Source organism: Micrasema longulum, unplaced genomic scaffold (genome assembly GCF_059751315.1).
Source record: "Micrasema longulum isolate JH-2025_06_02 unplaced genomic scaffold, ASM5975131v1 h1tg000127l, whole genome shotgun sequence".
NCBI lineage: Eukaryota > Metazoa > Arthropoda > Insecta > Trichoptera > Brachycentridae > Micrasema > Micrasema longulum.
In genome coordinates this window covers 1,968,144-1,984,149 of record NW_028277333.1, presented here as the reverse complement: position 1 = coordinate 1,984,149, position 16,006 = coordinate 1,968,144, and the positions used below count along the sequence as shown (strand labels likewise).

At 32.5% G+C, this 16,006-nt stretch overlaps 1 protein-coding gene across 1 annotated transcript in view; it reads right to left on the bottom strand.

Annotated features, from left to right (window-relative positions):
* Positions 1 to 1,237: 1,237 nt before the first annotated feature.
* The window catches only part of LOC148284373 (odorant receptor 67c-like), a 32,705-nt gene continuing 17,936 nt past the window's right edge, over positions 1,238 to 16,006 (bottom strand). The window contains exons 2-7 of the mRNA XM_088241147.1: positions 12,907 to 13,409; positions 11,098 to 11,272; positions 7,381 to 7,477; positions 6,641 to 6,742; positions 3,955 to 4,110; positions 1,238 to 1,345 (exon numbers count right to left, since the gene is read on the bottom strand). Of these exons, the coding sequence (XP_088097273.1) occupies positions 1,283 to 1,345; positions 3,955 to 4,110; positions 6,641 to 6,742; positions 7,381 to 7,477; positions 11,098 to 11,272; positions 12,907 to 13,409 (1,096 nt within the window). The 3' untranslated portion in view covers positions 1,238 to 1,282. The remainder of the gene's footprint in view (positions 1,346 to 3,954; positions 4,111 to 6,640; positions 6,743 to 7,380; positions 7,478 to 11,097; positions 11,273 to 12,906; positions 13,410 to 16,006) is intronic.

Genomic DNA, 16,006 nt, shown 5'->3' with positions numbered 1-16,006 from the left:
GTATATTAATCTTCAAAATGGCATAATCTGGACTCCCCTGTTTTATCCCCTGAGGTACAGAATTATATGCTTACTTTTTTATAATAAATAATAAATTCTTGTGAAAACGCAAGTGAACACTGCCAAGACGAGATCAAGTCTGTCTTTGATTCGCGTGCTAAATTTTATTATACCCATGCTTTGTATACTTACCTATTATATTTCCGCTAACAATTCCACAAACTTATTGAGTAGACCATGATGGAGTGAACATATTATTTGAAGGTTGTGTTAATACAATAATTCTACCTCATGAATTTAATATAGTATCTGGGTTTTGTGTCACCTGCAAGTGTTGACATTAAATATGCATTAATGGATCATGCCGCCCCCCACAGAAAAATGAATAAAACATGGAAAATGTATTTTTATTTTTATTTTAATAAAGAGTTAAAATTTCATTGTACCCACGTAGAAGAGCATAACTGCACAAACGAATAAAACAGTTATTTAAACGTAAAATAGTACCCACACAAGGCTTTACTCTTAATCTTGGTATAAAGTTACGCCTACGTAGATAGCAGTAGAATACCGATGGGGATATCATCCTTATAACAGTAGTTCAATAAAGATGGTATTTCCATCCTTTTTTTAACATTATGCCTAAGCGTAACTTCATACCAGGTTTATAAGTAAGGCCCAAGTGTTCCAGGGCCAGACCACAAAACTTCAGAGCAACATTTCCCATGATAAACTTTTGGGAAATTCTTAATATTTTTTTTCCAAAAACTCTTGTTTAAATAATGAATGTGAATTTTTAGCGTGTTGTTTTTAGTGCAAACTGTACAGTTTATAATAATAATGTTCTTAGCTAATAAATAAAGTTAATGCTTTAAATAGTAATAAGATAATAAAAACAATAAAAAACAATAAAGTGAATTAAACATTATCAATTCGTTAACTTGCGGGATTGAGAGATTTTTTTATGAGAAGTAGACAATGAATTATAAAATCCAAAAAAAAATTCACTAAATTTGATGTTTTTTAAACGTATTTTAAGGGTGTTAAAAACAATTATTTCTGCTACAGGAAAATGTCTAAAAATATTAATACTTTTTATTACAGCTTTTAGACCCTTTGTTGATATTTGCTTTATCAATTTATTTCAGGAAAATTTATAAAAATAAAAATTTTACCACAATAAAAATAAAAAAACATTCAGAAGGGAATATAAAACAAAAAGCATGACTGGCTTGCGAGTTGTCATTTATTGATATTAATATGAAACAAATAATACAATAATTTAAAACTTTTGGTCGTAAGTCTGGTGCAGAATCGTAAAATAAGACCATCCAGCTCGAAGAATCTGGAAAAAAAACAAATTTTATATATCATAAAATTACTAAGCGATTAGTCTTACTTTATTTAAGGATAAGATTAAACGTTTCTAAGATAAAATTAGGATAATTTTTGGGATATTCAGATGAAGGATACTTATGAAAAAATAACTAAGCCAAAACAGGTCTTCAGTTTTTAACATCCTCATCATCATTTTCTTATCGGCACCCAGTGGTGTATAGGGCACTGTATTAGTACCCCAATTGCAGCGTGTTTAGATCATTTTGGTTAGAATGTGGTTGGAGGTAATGTGATCATTTTTCGGAAACTATGAAATGTTAACATTCGCAATGTTGTATTTCATAAATCATCAGCATTATCACCTCCTTATGCACACACTTATCAGTGCATAGGGCGCTGCACTGGAATTTCAACTGCAGCGTATATGGATCGTTTTTATTACATGGAAGGTACGGTAATCAGTTTTACGCATCAGGTGTTTGTCCAGGAACAATGAAATATTGCTGTGGAATCGTGAATCACATTCAAAACAAACATTTTATGTCTACTCTACTGGAATCGAACCTACGTCCTACAACTTATTTCCACTCGAATTCCTTTTTAAGGGTTTTAATCCGAGGCATCGATCGAGTCGAAAGCGCTCGGTTCTAAATGATACGCCTTTCTGTATTCTTTATCCGCCCGGACACATTGAGTTAAATATTTCATTAATAATAATAATAATTTATCTTTATTTCCCATAATATAACAATTCTTGTTAATACAAAATAGTAAAACAGAGGTATACATGAACTAAAATTTCTTAAAACTAACCAATAAAAAAAAAAAAAATAATAATAAGAATAATAAATATTAAATTTATAAAATTAAACTAAGGACTAACAATAGACAGACAATCGACATGGGCAATTCATATCAACAATTTAATTAGCAAAGTGGCGACTTTATCGAGTCTATTTTTAAAAATCAAAAACTTTGTTCCAATAAAGGAAAAAAAATAATGTATGAAGCCTATGCAAAAACTAAAATATGTTATATGCAACTACTATGGGGAACAGGAAATCAAAATGACATAAACAGACTACAAAGACAGCAAAATAAAATATTAAAGTAAGTATATGACCTTCCCTATCTAACAGCAACTAAAGAACTTTTTGAACAAACTAAACAATTAAATATAACTGAACTCTTTAAACTAGAATCTTTAAAATTTATTCATTAATTAGCCACTGATGTAATTGTAGACGAAGAATTAAAACTCGAAAAAAACTGTAGTAAACATGAACACAATACGAGAAAATCAGAAAAATATCATATACAATCTTTTAAAACGAGAAAAGGACAATCGAGACTATGGTATATAATAAACCATGGACTGAAATTATACAATAAACTACCAGACAAAACTAAACAAAAGACTCAGACAACCTTTACAAAACACGTTAAAAATATTATTATCAACAGTAGAATGTGAATTTTAAAAGTGAAAATATTTTGTTAAATGTATGTAACCCGTAAGGGTTTATCAATGAAATTTAAATTAAAATTTCATTTAAAAAAAATGAAAAGTTGAAAAAATAAACATTTCCGATGATCGAATGCGAGGCCTCTGGCATGGTAGGCACATGCGCTAACCACTACACTACTAGGCGGACTAATATCCTTTGATTTCCCTATTCAGGTTTTAGAGTACCCATCGGGTCGAAAGCACTCGTCTAGGGTTCTGATTCTATTTCTTACACCAAACTGCATTCTTCATTTCGCTAACACATGGACTAATACTTATCTTCTTCATTTCATGTCTATTAAAGCTTGAAGATAAATTTTCTCTTCCCATCATAATCAAGGCCCAGGGCCCGTATTGCAATAGAAAGTTAACGTGTATCTTCAATTTTAACTACAAAGTAAAATTAAGTGTTTTGTGTGAAAAATAGAATATGAATACATTTTTTTTCTAAACATGGCTAATAACAGGTACCCTACTACATTATTATCATACATCATCATCATAATTCCCTTTCCGCACCTGATTGTGCATAGGACATTTCGTTTGTACACCAATCGCAGCATATCTTGATATTTTTTTTATTACGTGAAGGTGAGATGATCAGTCTTACGCTTCAGGTACCAACCAATCCAGGGACAATGAAATATTCTAGCCTAAAAGCTCCCTTTTAACTAAAAAAAATTATTATCAACCATGTTGCGAATCGAACCCGAGACCTCTTGCATGGTAGGCAAACGCGCTGACCATTACACCACGAGGTCGAATAATAATTACAATACGTGAAATTTTCATACAAATATGTGCATTTCCGTTTTCAGATCAAATTACGATTTTACTGTATACCGTCTCAAAATGTACCGATGAAGATAGTGTTTGTAATCGCTCCCCAGGAATTTATAGAAATGTCGGAGTATCGCTGGAAGAAGTGCATTTATGTCCAGAGGGACTACGTATAAAAATATGATACAATTTTTTTTCTGGTACCTTCGAAATTGGGCAGGGTAAGTGGTTTTATGTACTCGTATAATACATTTTATTGTTAATACATTTTTTGTTATGGTTTAGGTAACGAATGTATTATTTTTACAAACAAATTTGTAATATCTTACGGCTGTAAAGCTGCCGAGGGAAACTGTGATATAACCCAAGGCAGAGATATTAGCAGGAGTTGTGGATTTCATCTGGAGCATGAGGACTGCGTTCCGAAGAGTGGAATTCCCTTCCGTCCATTTGCAGTCATAAGCTGCATCTCGAATGGCCGTACTCTGTAAAGTACACGCTGTTATGAACCTTGATTCGGTTTATCAAAAAAATATGCAGGATTTATCAAACTTGAAATTATTAATTTTGAGAATTGATTAAGTATCGTATTAACATTTTAAATAAATTACTTATAAGCACAAGACTATAATAACATTAATATTATGCATTATTTTAACACTCGCATATAGCTATTTCTCAAGCACGGTTTGTGGAATTTACAGTTTATACGCGCGCTTCATTAAAAAAGTTCAAAATGTATATACATGGTGTGTCTTATTCGAAAGGATTAACCAGTTTGGTACTGATTTTTCCATTCTTCATGTTTTTTTATTATTTGTTTGCAAATTTTAGAAAACTCATTAGGGTTATATTAATATACAGGGGTCGGCACTCGAAGTGTTACAGATTAAAAATTCTGTAATTTTGTCAATTTTGATTTTTAAAATTTAAAACTTCAGTATATCGTAAAACATTTTTTAAAAAATGGTATTGTTCGATGTAGCCACCTTTAACGCGGATAAAAGCATCGAGCCTGTCCAAGAAGGCTTCACACGCTGCACAAATGTTAGTTGATGGTATTTTGTCCTATTAGACGAATAGCAATTTCTAAGGCGTCAATTGTGTCATATTTTTTAGCTGATACTTTGGCCTCTAAAATGGATAGTATGGAAAAGTCCATTGGGTTTAAGTCCGAGGAATATGGACGTCACTGTTGTGATCAAATGAAGTTGGGAACTTTTTGTTGTAAACGTTGGGTTTCATGGGATGGTGCCGAGTCTTGTTGAAACGTCCAATGGAACTTTTTACGTGCCCAAGGTAACAAAGCATCAGTTAAAATCTTTTCCCGGTAGATTTGATGATATTACCTTTTCCCTATTCAATAAAAACGAGTGGTGAGCGTCCTGCGGTAGTTACAGCGGCCCAAATCATCACTGATGCAGGCGCTTGCTTTTGCAGAGCAATTCGCTGGTCTAAGTTGTCTTTTAATTTGCACTGTAATCATACTCGATTGTTTTGTTTGTTTACATATTGCTGAGCCAAAAAATTTTCAAAGACCAAATTTTCTAGCTCGCCACCAACGTCCAAGTGTTTTAACACCTTTGCTCTTGCTAGGTGAACTGCCTTTTGTGCTTTTAAATCTTGCACTTTTTGTATTTTGTAGGGCTTCAATCGTAGTTCATTTTTTAATATGCGCCCCATACTATGGGCAGACACATTGATATTTTGAACTGCGCTTTGTCGTGGATTGAATTGAATTCTGGACTTCACCTTTCGAACCATTTCTGTTGATGTTGCTGTTTTTGGATGTCCACCTCCATGGCGTTTTTTTTTTCTACCAGTATCATTGTAACGTAAAATGGTCCAATGCACAAACATTTTGTTTACATATAAATGTCGTAGCTCATTAAGCTGGTTGCGATTTTTCCACCAAATACAGAGCAATAACACTGTTGAGTTTAAATTCCATTTCGATAACTTGTTTTAACTGATACTTATAATATGATTAGGTAAAATTGTTAACAATATAATAAACTGACACGCGTCAAAACATGAGCGCACTTTCATAAGCCGTTTGGTTGCTACAGCAGCGTGAAGTTGGTAACACTTCGAGCGCCTATCTCTGTATTATATGAGAAATCATGTTATGTCTCGTCTGGTTAGAACGCATTGGGAACTCATTACCTTCTTTTTATAAAACCGATCTCCAATTTTTTACAACATCGAAATATTGTTTTCCAATGATATCTTTATTTTGTGAGAGTTGAAACGCAAATGAGTACTAGGATGGACTATTTTTTAATTTCGAAATATTTTCTCTGAAAACCGATTATTACTATAATATCATTAAAACATGAATATTTTGTTGAACTGCAATAATAAAATATGAATAAAACCAGAAAATTTCATTAAAAAATATATTACTTTTAATCTATCCTAAATGAGAACTTAAATAAAATCACGAAAACAGAATTCAAACATCAAGATAACGCTTTATTTCAAAAATGTATTTTTTTAATTGATTTTAGAAAAACAATAATTTATATAACGTTTTTGAATCGTATTTTGAGGTTATAAGACATAAGTCTTTATAGTGAGAGCGTTGCCTCACGCGAAATGCGAACAAAATGTAAAAAAAAAGGTAGAGAATGGGTTAACTTTAAGACAGACACATAAGTGCGAGTAGAATAAAAGATTTCAGAAATCGGAAATATTGCAATTCGAACGATATAATTATCGATCTAGAAATAACGTGTTTTTCTTCGTAATTTTGGGTTTAAAAACAGGTACATACAAAACAGTTACAAAACAGCACAAGCATGGCGCAGTAACGTAATACGTGCCATTTGTCCCATAGGAAGCGAAACGTCTAGTTTTCAGGTAATTCAAAATATGCGTATTTTAAACCATTGTAGAAAACGTATCTAATATCGCACGGAAAAAACAATAATACCTTACTTATTTTTAAAAACATGAAGATATTAAAAACATGAAAAGACCTTGTTGCGGGAAGAGTGGTGGAATTCAACATACCTCTTCGATGAGTTTATTTCCATACAAACACATGAGAGCTATTTGAGAAACTGAAGATATGATAAAAAGAAAGTATTTGAATGACCTGTCCGGTGGAGCGATCTGTAACAGTTATTAAAAAATATATATAATTAAAAATATTTATTTATTATCAAATCCGAAACACCAAGATTGGTAGGTGTATACGTCACGCTACACGACGAGGCACACTTTTCTCTATTTGATTTCCTTATTTAAGGTCTTTATCTAAGTGTAGCCACAGAGTCGAAAAAACTCGTCCAGGATTCTTGTTCTATATCTGTGAAGGGCACATTAGGAAAGCTTTAAAAAGCAATGTTCCTTTGATCAATAATCAAACAACCTTTCAATATAGCCCGTTATACGATGTTTCATTGTAATGGGCACCTTCTATTCAGCTCACGCCCATCCTTTATCCCCTCCCTCTTTTTCCAACTATTTTTCTCGCAACATAATATGATATATTATATTTTGATCACTTAATCAGTGTTTGCTTATTAAAATTTATGTCGTGTTGGTTTTAAATGTTTGTGCAACATCTTTGATTATGGCGTATAGTGGATTTTGGATGTTGGTTTAATTGGTGGCTTGATGAAGCGACGGGTACGTCTCGAAACCGGTAGACATAAAAAAGTCGCTAAGTGGTTATATACAAATATCTAATCATATTCAGTGAAATGTTTGACCACAAAGTTAATGCTTTAAATCTTAATAATACTTACCGTCATACTAAATAATTCTGAACAGATAAGCAGAGAACTGGCTGCTAGGTTAAAAAATAGTACAAATGAAAACAAATCTTCAATTCTACTCGCCATGCTGAAAACATAAATAAAATTTAATGAAATAATGTTCAATATTGTTAATTAAATTGGCATTCACTTCGTAACACTTCATTACAAATTATTATTATGGAAATAAAACTTCATTATTAGTGTTACACAATTTTTATTATTTTACAAGAACACTACTACAGTTTCGAGAGAGCACTCCTCCCATCGACGGGTGATATAAAGACAGTATAAAAATAAAGCGCTTTACAAATAAGGCGGCTAGCGTCCAAAAAATCACAATGACGACAATGCGTTCATTCACAATAATAAAAACAAAAAAGCACTTGCGTATCAAACGTTTAAGTAAACACGAAATTCAATTATCAAAATGGCGTCAAGCGTCCATAATAAATAAGCAAAAATGGCAACAAGCATCCAAAAAACACAAAAAATAGCACAACACAGCGATTTATTACCAAAAGTGTCGTAAATACGTCCAAAACGTCCAGTTTTATATCACCCGTCTATGGGAGGAGTGCTCTCCCGAAACTTTAGTAGTGTTATTGTAAAATAATAAAAATTGTGTAACACTAATAACAAAGTTTTATTTTCATAATAATAATAATAAATAATATTCAGTTTTGCAGTCTCAAAAACCCGGTGATAACAGAGACAATAAAGTTAAGTGTAAGCGAGTGAGAGGATGGTCTCCTACCGTTTTACAATTATTTCATCATCCATGATCTTAGTGACCCCACTTCTTAATTTATCAGTTATTCCTACTTGTCTCAGATTTTTACAATTGTAACTCTTTCCTACACAGTAACTGCTTTGAACCGCGACCGATCTGATTTCATCTTTCCTCTGGCATTTTTCTTTCACCTTTCGCTTCCATCGGATTGTGCACTGCCAGTCATGTTTTGATTAACATGATATTCTTAACAAACCACAATAACGGGATATTCATTTGACGTAAATTAGTACGTAAACGAGTATACCAAAAATTAGAAGAGCTTTGGCTAAGAGGCATTTTTTGTGGTAGGTCCGAGGATCTTTAACCTTTATTTAACACACTCTGAAAAAACTCCCTCGAGTCACTGCGTGGTAGCCTGAGGTTACCTTAAGTTAACCTTAAGTCACCTGAGGATAGGAAATGATCGCCTGATAATCATTGTCTAAAGAGACAATGCCTCAGATAAAAAATCATCTTATTAAAATTATATGAGTGACTTGTTTAGTGATTTAACTAAATTACATCTCTTTCTCTCAAATGAAGGTTTTATAGTTTTGTCAATTAGTAATCCCGAAATTAAAGCTAAGTAAGGTGAGCACATCGTTTGTGGGGCACTGCGTACGCTTCTACAATAGAATACCCGACAATGTCCTTATTATAATGGACAATAAACTCATTTTTTTTATAAAAGGCGTACTTCTAAAAGACTTTTACTATGGACTAAATAAAGTCATGAAAGGCAGCAGTATATGGAACTGACAATATTATTTTATTTGTGTTAATTTATTAGATTATTTTTAGAATATATTTATTGAAACTTTACCATCTCTTTGATATGTTCAGGGAACTCAATATTTTGTCATTTTCGGAGATCCTGATGGATAAAATATTTTGTTTTAAATTACCTAATATACCTAAATATGAGACATATTTTTTTTCTCTGGCGTTAAGATTAACTTGAAGATCACAAAATCTTGTGGTATTCATGAACATTCATGAACAATATTTTGAGCTGGTCCAAATGTATGTAGACAAGGACTAGATTTTGCTCCCTTAAAATATCCACCTAAACCAGACAATGACAGGTAACTAGTATTGTAAATGCCTTGATTTCCATATTCCTTCTCAAAAATGTTGCCCAATTATATTGCAATACATTAGTGTGTACATATAACATGTAATATCATCATCATCATCATGTATTTTAGTCTATATATAAAAATATAGAGTGTATATACAAAAATTATCAGTTCACAATGGAGGCCTGGTCCCGACCCTGAGTCTTAGGAAGCGAAGAATGGACTTGGAAAAACAGAGATGAAAGTAGGCCGAATGCTTTTGAAATACGGTCTCTCAGGCGAATGTGTGGTAAAAATGTGTACGATAGATGCACAAATGTAGAGATCCGTACATTATGTAAGGCTGAGATAAGCATTATCGACAAAATCAAGAAAAGAGCTCTGCGCTGGTTTGGACATGTAGAGCGAATGGACAGTGAAAGAACGGCTAAGAATGTTTACAACGTAAATGTTGATGGATGCAGAAATAGAGGAAGACCGAGATGACATAATCAAATCCAACAAATAATTGAAGATGGACATGTCAAAAGTCAGAATAATCGGCGCGCGTGCATGAGAAGATGTAAGAATGTGGAGGAAGCGAGATCTGTATGCAAAGATAGAGGGATGTGGCGTTCTATCCTACCCTTACGGGAAAACGGCGTGATGGTTTGTTTTATATGTATAGTCAATATAAAAATAGAATCTATATATGTGAGAATGAATATATAAATTTATCGACAATGGAAACGAAAAAGTTACCAAGCGATACGTACAAGTACTTTGAGCTAATTATTTTTTTAGTGTTAAAATCTCATCGAAACGTAAAATTTGGGTATGTTTTCCGTGATAATTACAATAAAAATAAAAAATACAAGATTTTCCATTAATAAAAAATATTTTAAAAACTTTAATTGACTCTTTTGTGAAGTTGCTACATGCCGCTTGGTAACTTTTTCCTTTCTATCGTCGATATGTATGTGCATCTCTGTTTACACTGATTGATATAAAATACAAGGAAATGTATATTTTTTATTTATTTACTCCACACAAAAAAGTCGCAGGTGGCCAAGTCCGGTGAATGCAGTGGTTGGACATCATAGGTCTTTTTTTTGTCAAAAAGTCGGGAACAAGCCGCGGGGCGTGAGCGGGTGCGTTGTCATCCGAAATAATCTTGAAAATTCGTCGATCACACGAAAACGAGTCTAGAATCCCTTTGTATAAAGAAAGTAATACTTATTCAAAACTTAAATATTTCTTCTGATTTGTAACTATTTTACTGATCGAAAAACCCGGTTTAAATCCTTCGTCTATGTCTTTGCCCACATTCAACCGCTTTTTATACATTTTCATCTCTTGAAAACTTACTTCCTAGACACAAAAATTTTTCTACTTGCGTATTCATATCTCTATAGTCATAAAAACTCTTCAATGTTTTGAGTATGCCCAAATATTTGTAGACTAATTGTGAAATTTCAACCCAATTAGGATTTCACGTAAAGTGATCAATATCTCAACAGAGACAAAAGAAATAACTTAGTTATTTGGGATGTGGAAATCGACGCACTTATAAGGCTTGTGATTTTTCATTCGCTGGTTTAAGTGGTCACTTCACACACTGTATAACACTCACCATTCTGCTAATTGTTTGTGATTTCCACATCACCACAATTTTTATAAGTTAAAATAAACCTTCAAATAAATTCTAACGGTATACTAAAAAGTGGTCGATCGCAAAAATAAAAGAAATTGCTAAAGTAAAACATCATAAAAAATAAACAGAAGTCGCCTATGAGAATGTACCAAATAATGTGAAAGGTTACCTGACAATCGGCCAGATGGGATAAAAATGATTAAATATATTACGTATCTTACTCATAGAGGTGGTTGTGATGCTCTACCACATATTTGAGGTTCTCAGCAAAGTCTTTTTCGTTAGAGTCCAAGTTCCTTATGTGCATCTGAAGAAGTTGAAAATGCATGCAAATATGCGACACCACCAGAGAGAAAAAGCAGTCGAAAGTAGTAACTAAGCATACAACAAAAAGCCCTGCAAATTTAATCTAACATTTAGCAACATTATCATTTTAATGGATGGCAAGCAAATGCTTTTAAATTAGAAGATAAACAATAAACTCAGTGAATTTACAGGGTCGTTTTATTTACGTTATTTATAGCCTAAAACAATGAAAACGATTACACAAATTAAAATAGAATCAGCATAAACTATAAATTAAAGGAAAGAAAGGGAACAAAAATTTACTATTTAGAAATGACGTAACAAAGTTTTCAGAGCCAAAAATTGGTGTCTGAGGCGTAATGAAGAATGCAGTTCTGTGTATTTGTATTTTTATATACAAGTGGGGAAATAAGTATCACCCTATGGAAAGTGCTGACATTTTTGCAAATGGCGTCGTATGTCGGTTTACTTTTAACATTCGTAAAGAAGATACGTGTGAAATTTATAAGGGATAACAATGTATCGCTATACGCTTCAAGAACGCGCGATAATTGTGATAATGTTGGAGCGCAATAATTCCTCAATTGTGTTAACGTGATGTGAATTTCGGCGAAAACATCCCAATCGTGCAGTGCCCACAGCGCAAACAATTCGGGGTCTGGCGACCCGATTTGAAGAGAGCGGCACAACATGGGACAGCCGTAGCCCCAGAAAGCCCTGAAATGGCGCGGCTGTTCGGCTGAAAACATCGAAACAGGGAGTGAAAATGTGGTAAAGGAGCCCAAAACATCCAGAAGAAGTGCTCAATAATTGCACATTTCGCGGCGTTCCCTGCGCTGCATTTTGACATTGGACTTGAAAATGGTCCCATACGAAATTCAGGTGGGCCAACAGTTGTTACTAAATGACAGTGGCTCCCGTTTAGAATAGAGCCATAAAGTTTTGGAACTCAACGAGGAAGTGGATGATTTTGCATCAGAATTGATCATGAGCGACGAAGCTCATTTTCATCGCAGCGGCCACGTCAATAAACAAAATTCTCGGTTCTGGGGGACGGAAATTCCACGCATAATTCATAAAACAACATAGCACCCTCTATAAGTCGCCATGCGGTGTGCAGTTACGTCGGAAATGGTGATTGGACCTTATTTTTTCAAAGGAGCCGATGGTGACGGTATTATGGTGAACGGCGACCGTTGCTGACTGATTTTTTATTGTTGTCACGTAATGGTGCAAAAATTGTTAGTACTACGTTTAACAATAACAAAACCTAGGCTTAGAAAAGATCACTTCTTCCCAAATATTTGTTCAGTTAATACCCGGAGACATTTTAAGCTCCTTTGTCCAAATACAATATGCCAACCATTCTACACATTCTTTAAACGACGAGAATTTTTACTTTTGCAGGATTTTTGGAGTAGCCATCGAAACTATAGTAGAAGTTATTATTAAGGATCTTACAGAGATGGCGCCGATCCATGAAAGATGATGAGGATACGGGATACGTAGGGTATCAGCCAGTACATGGCGCCAGGCTCGCTCTCTCTTGCGTGTCTTTTGCCAACTAGAATCTAGGAGCTTATATTGAATTTAAAAATACTTTCCTGTACGAACCGAGTAAACCATTATAGAAATGAAGTAACTGTTCAATGGTTCTCGTTCTTTCACACATATCTGTATTCTTTATTCTGCAAAACACGGGAATCAGGAATTATTTGACTTACCACTGTGAAATTGCGAGATGTAAGTTGGAATATAAATCGCTACAGACGCTCCGTAATCGTAAGGGTACCAAACCTGATACGGTTGAGAAATATTATCGTTCCACTTTAAAGACGCGTACCCTAAGTAAGTCAACGTGATATTGTAAAATATATTAATAATTGGCAAAAAGTTATACAACAGAGCCAAGAAAACGGTAAACCTCATGTAGAAAAGACAGTAATTCTTTGAAGCAATCATGTTCTTATTCATGATTTTACATGTCGTTTCGTCCATGGTCTCTGGCCATATGGCTCTTAGGTCCGCTACCAGGACGACGATTTCTGGGTTTTTTTTTATCAGAACCACAGACTTGATAAAGCTGAAAGTGGTCGTCAGTAAGCAAGGTAGCATATCAGTCGTCTCCAAGAATCTGTCGTCATCGCTAACAAAGAAGAGTGCGAGGATGACCAGTTCACCAGCTATGAGGGGCATTATGTTACATACTCCGACTGCGTAGAGTAATCTGTAACAACATCAAACACAATTAAAATGTTACATTACATTGCAGTTTTGGTTCTGTTGTTTTGAATTCTCGATATGCAATTATTTATTATATTAATTAATTATTATAACTTAACAGAATACACTGTTCTAGTCCATAATCCAGGGAGAAAATACGATAATATCTACGTTTGTATGAAAAAAAAGTCAGACCGCGTTTCCTCTAAAAAATATTTTTAATTTTTTTTATTTGGGAAAAAACAACAGTTTTTACATATATTGTACACAGAAAATAAGAATATACGAAAATAATTGTGAAAACGGTCAATATAAATTTTCCACAGTGGTGTAAGCTATTGATTAAGTACATTATCGGTATCAAAATAAAAGCTATTTAACAATTAAGAAATGTTAGGCACTTAGAAGTTGCAAATAAAATAAAAATATATATATTTATGTGCAAAAATAAAAATAAAATAAATAGAAACAGGATAAATTTAAATTTGAAGAATAAGAAAAGAAAATTTTAAAAAAGTTATCCCACTGTTAAGTAAACTTACAAAGCTTTACTTGACAATGATAAACATATAAACGTAAAAAGTATAGTGTAACTTTTTATTTGTAAGCAGGTACTTAGATACCTGTTTATGATTGAATTCTAAAACATGAAATAATTCATTTTCAAATAAAGAATTATTTTTGCAAAGGTCTCAAACTCTAGTTTTACTGTAAGTTTCTCTTTTTATGTTAAATAGGCGCTATCAGGTTTTTGGTGGGTTATTTTCTGTTAGTACCTATTTCAATTTTGGTTCAAATTTTGTTAGTTTTGTTATATATGTTAATTATTTCAATTATTATTTTTTGTTATTCTTGTACTTATATAGGAACAAATGGGTAGAAATTATAAAGAATTTATGGAAAGCATCTGATTGGGAGCCATAAATAACGAATGTTGTTTTTAAACATCCAAATACAAACATTTTCGATAAATAACGTCCACTCAATTTTTTAGTATTTGCAGTCTTCTGGAATACATCCCTGGTGAATGATAAATAAAATATTTACGCTCCTAACTTTTTTTTTCTACAAAACAGATTAAAGATTTTAAGAGTTATAAATATACCCATGGCAAAGCATCATTTTGATGAAAACCGAACTTAAATCAGTTCAGTAGTTACTCAGTCTATCGAGGACACACAAACGAACATTGCCTATTATATATATTATGTAAATGGATTATATAAAATATTTAAGGTTCATACAGTAGACACTCTTTATAAAATAAATTATATTATTATAAAGCAGAAAAAATAAAAGAATTTGAGATGAATAAGTCACTCAGATACCAACATAATATTAAGATTCCTAAATTCCATACAAGTCATGATCAAAATAGATTTGTCTTTAAAGGTGTAAAAAATTATAATAATCATCCCAATGAACAAAAAACTATTAAAAATAATATATCAATAAATAAAATAAAAATTAATCTAAAGAAATTTTTTGAACACGTGTAAAAACAACATTCAATTTTAATTAGTATGAATGTATTATTGTTTTATGTTTTTTCTTTATATTTCCTATGTTTTTATTTTTCTTTCTCGTGTACTCGTATTAAAAATTATGTAAACTCTTATAAATAAACAACTAACACAGTGTAAGTCAATCTCCAAGCACAAGAGTTAGTCTCTTTTTTTGGAGAGTTACAGTGATAACATTTACTAGATGTGTAAAAGTAGATATGTTTGGAATTTTACAAAAACATGTACTCTTTATGCAAATTTACTAAAAAAAAAAATACATATATATATATTGTGGTCATTTGCATATTTTTCGCAAGCATTGAGCAACAATTGCATGAATAATATCATATTGCAATTGAATAATATCATATCATCTGCATAAGTAATATTAGTAGCACAGACGCCGTTTACATGTCAGCCGTTGAGGATTTATAGATAAAAATAAACAAAAAAAATAATTAAAAAACAAAGACACAAAAAAAATCAAACACAAATGTTGTGCTTCTTATTTAAATTCTAAAAATCACAGAAAACCCATTCAGGAGAAGCCGCTGCGGAATATTAGCATACATCAACAAACCTTACCGTTGACGTCTGTCTTCTTGGGAAGTGAAGGCATTTTGTGTCCTTTTATTTGTTTTTTTTATACATTTCTCTACTTTTAGAATCGGGATATTATAAATAATTTACCTTTGTCTAAACGAAATCTGGCCTTTATGAAGACCTTGCAAGCCACCAACGCCGAAAAACACGTCAATGGCTTCAAAACCATCATCAAATTTCACGACATTAATTTTACTTTTATCTCGATGTTCTTCTGCATTTTGCAATATAGGCGGTTCCTCCATTTTGGCAGAAATATTAATATTCAAAGAAATAATACAGTTAGTAGTTTGCTCTTGACTCAAGAACCGGATACAAGATTAAAATCATTTTAAAATAGTAGGTAGTTTTATAAGGAAAATAACAAATAACTTTTCTTAAAATGGCCTGTAACTATCTACACGCTGACAGAAGAGTTCTGTGGTTTATTTTTATTATTTTTCACTTATTTAATTTTATGATTAATCATTATTTAGAACACAGTATTTTCATT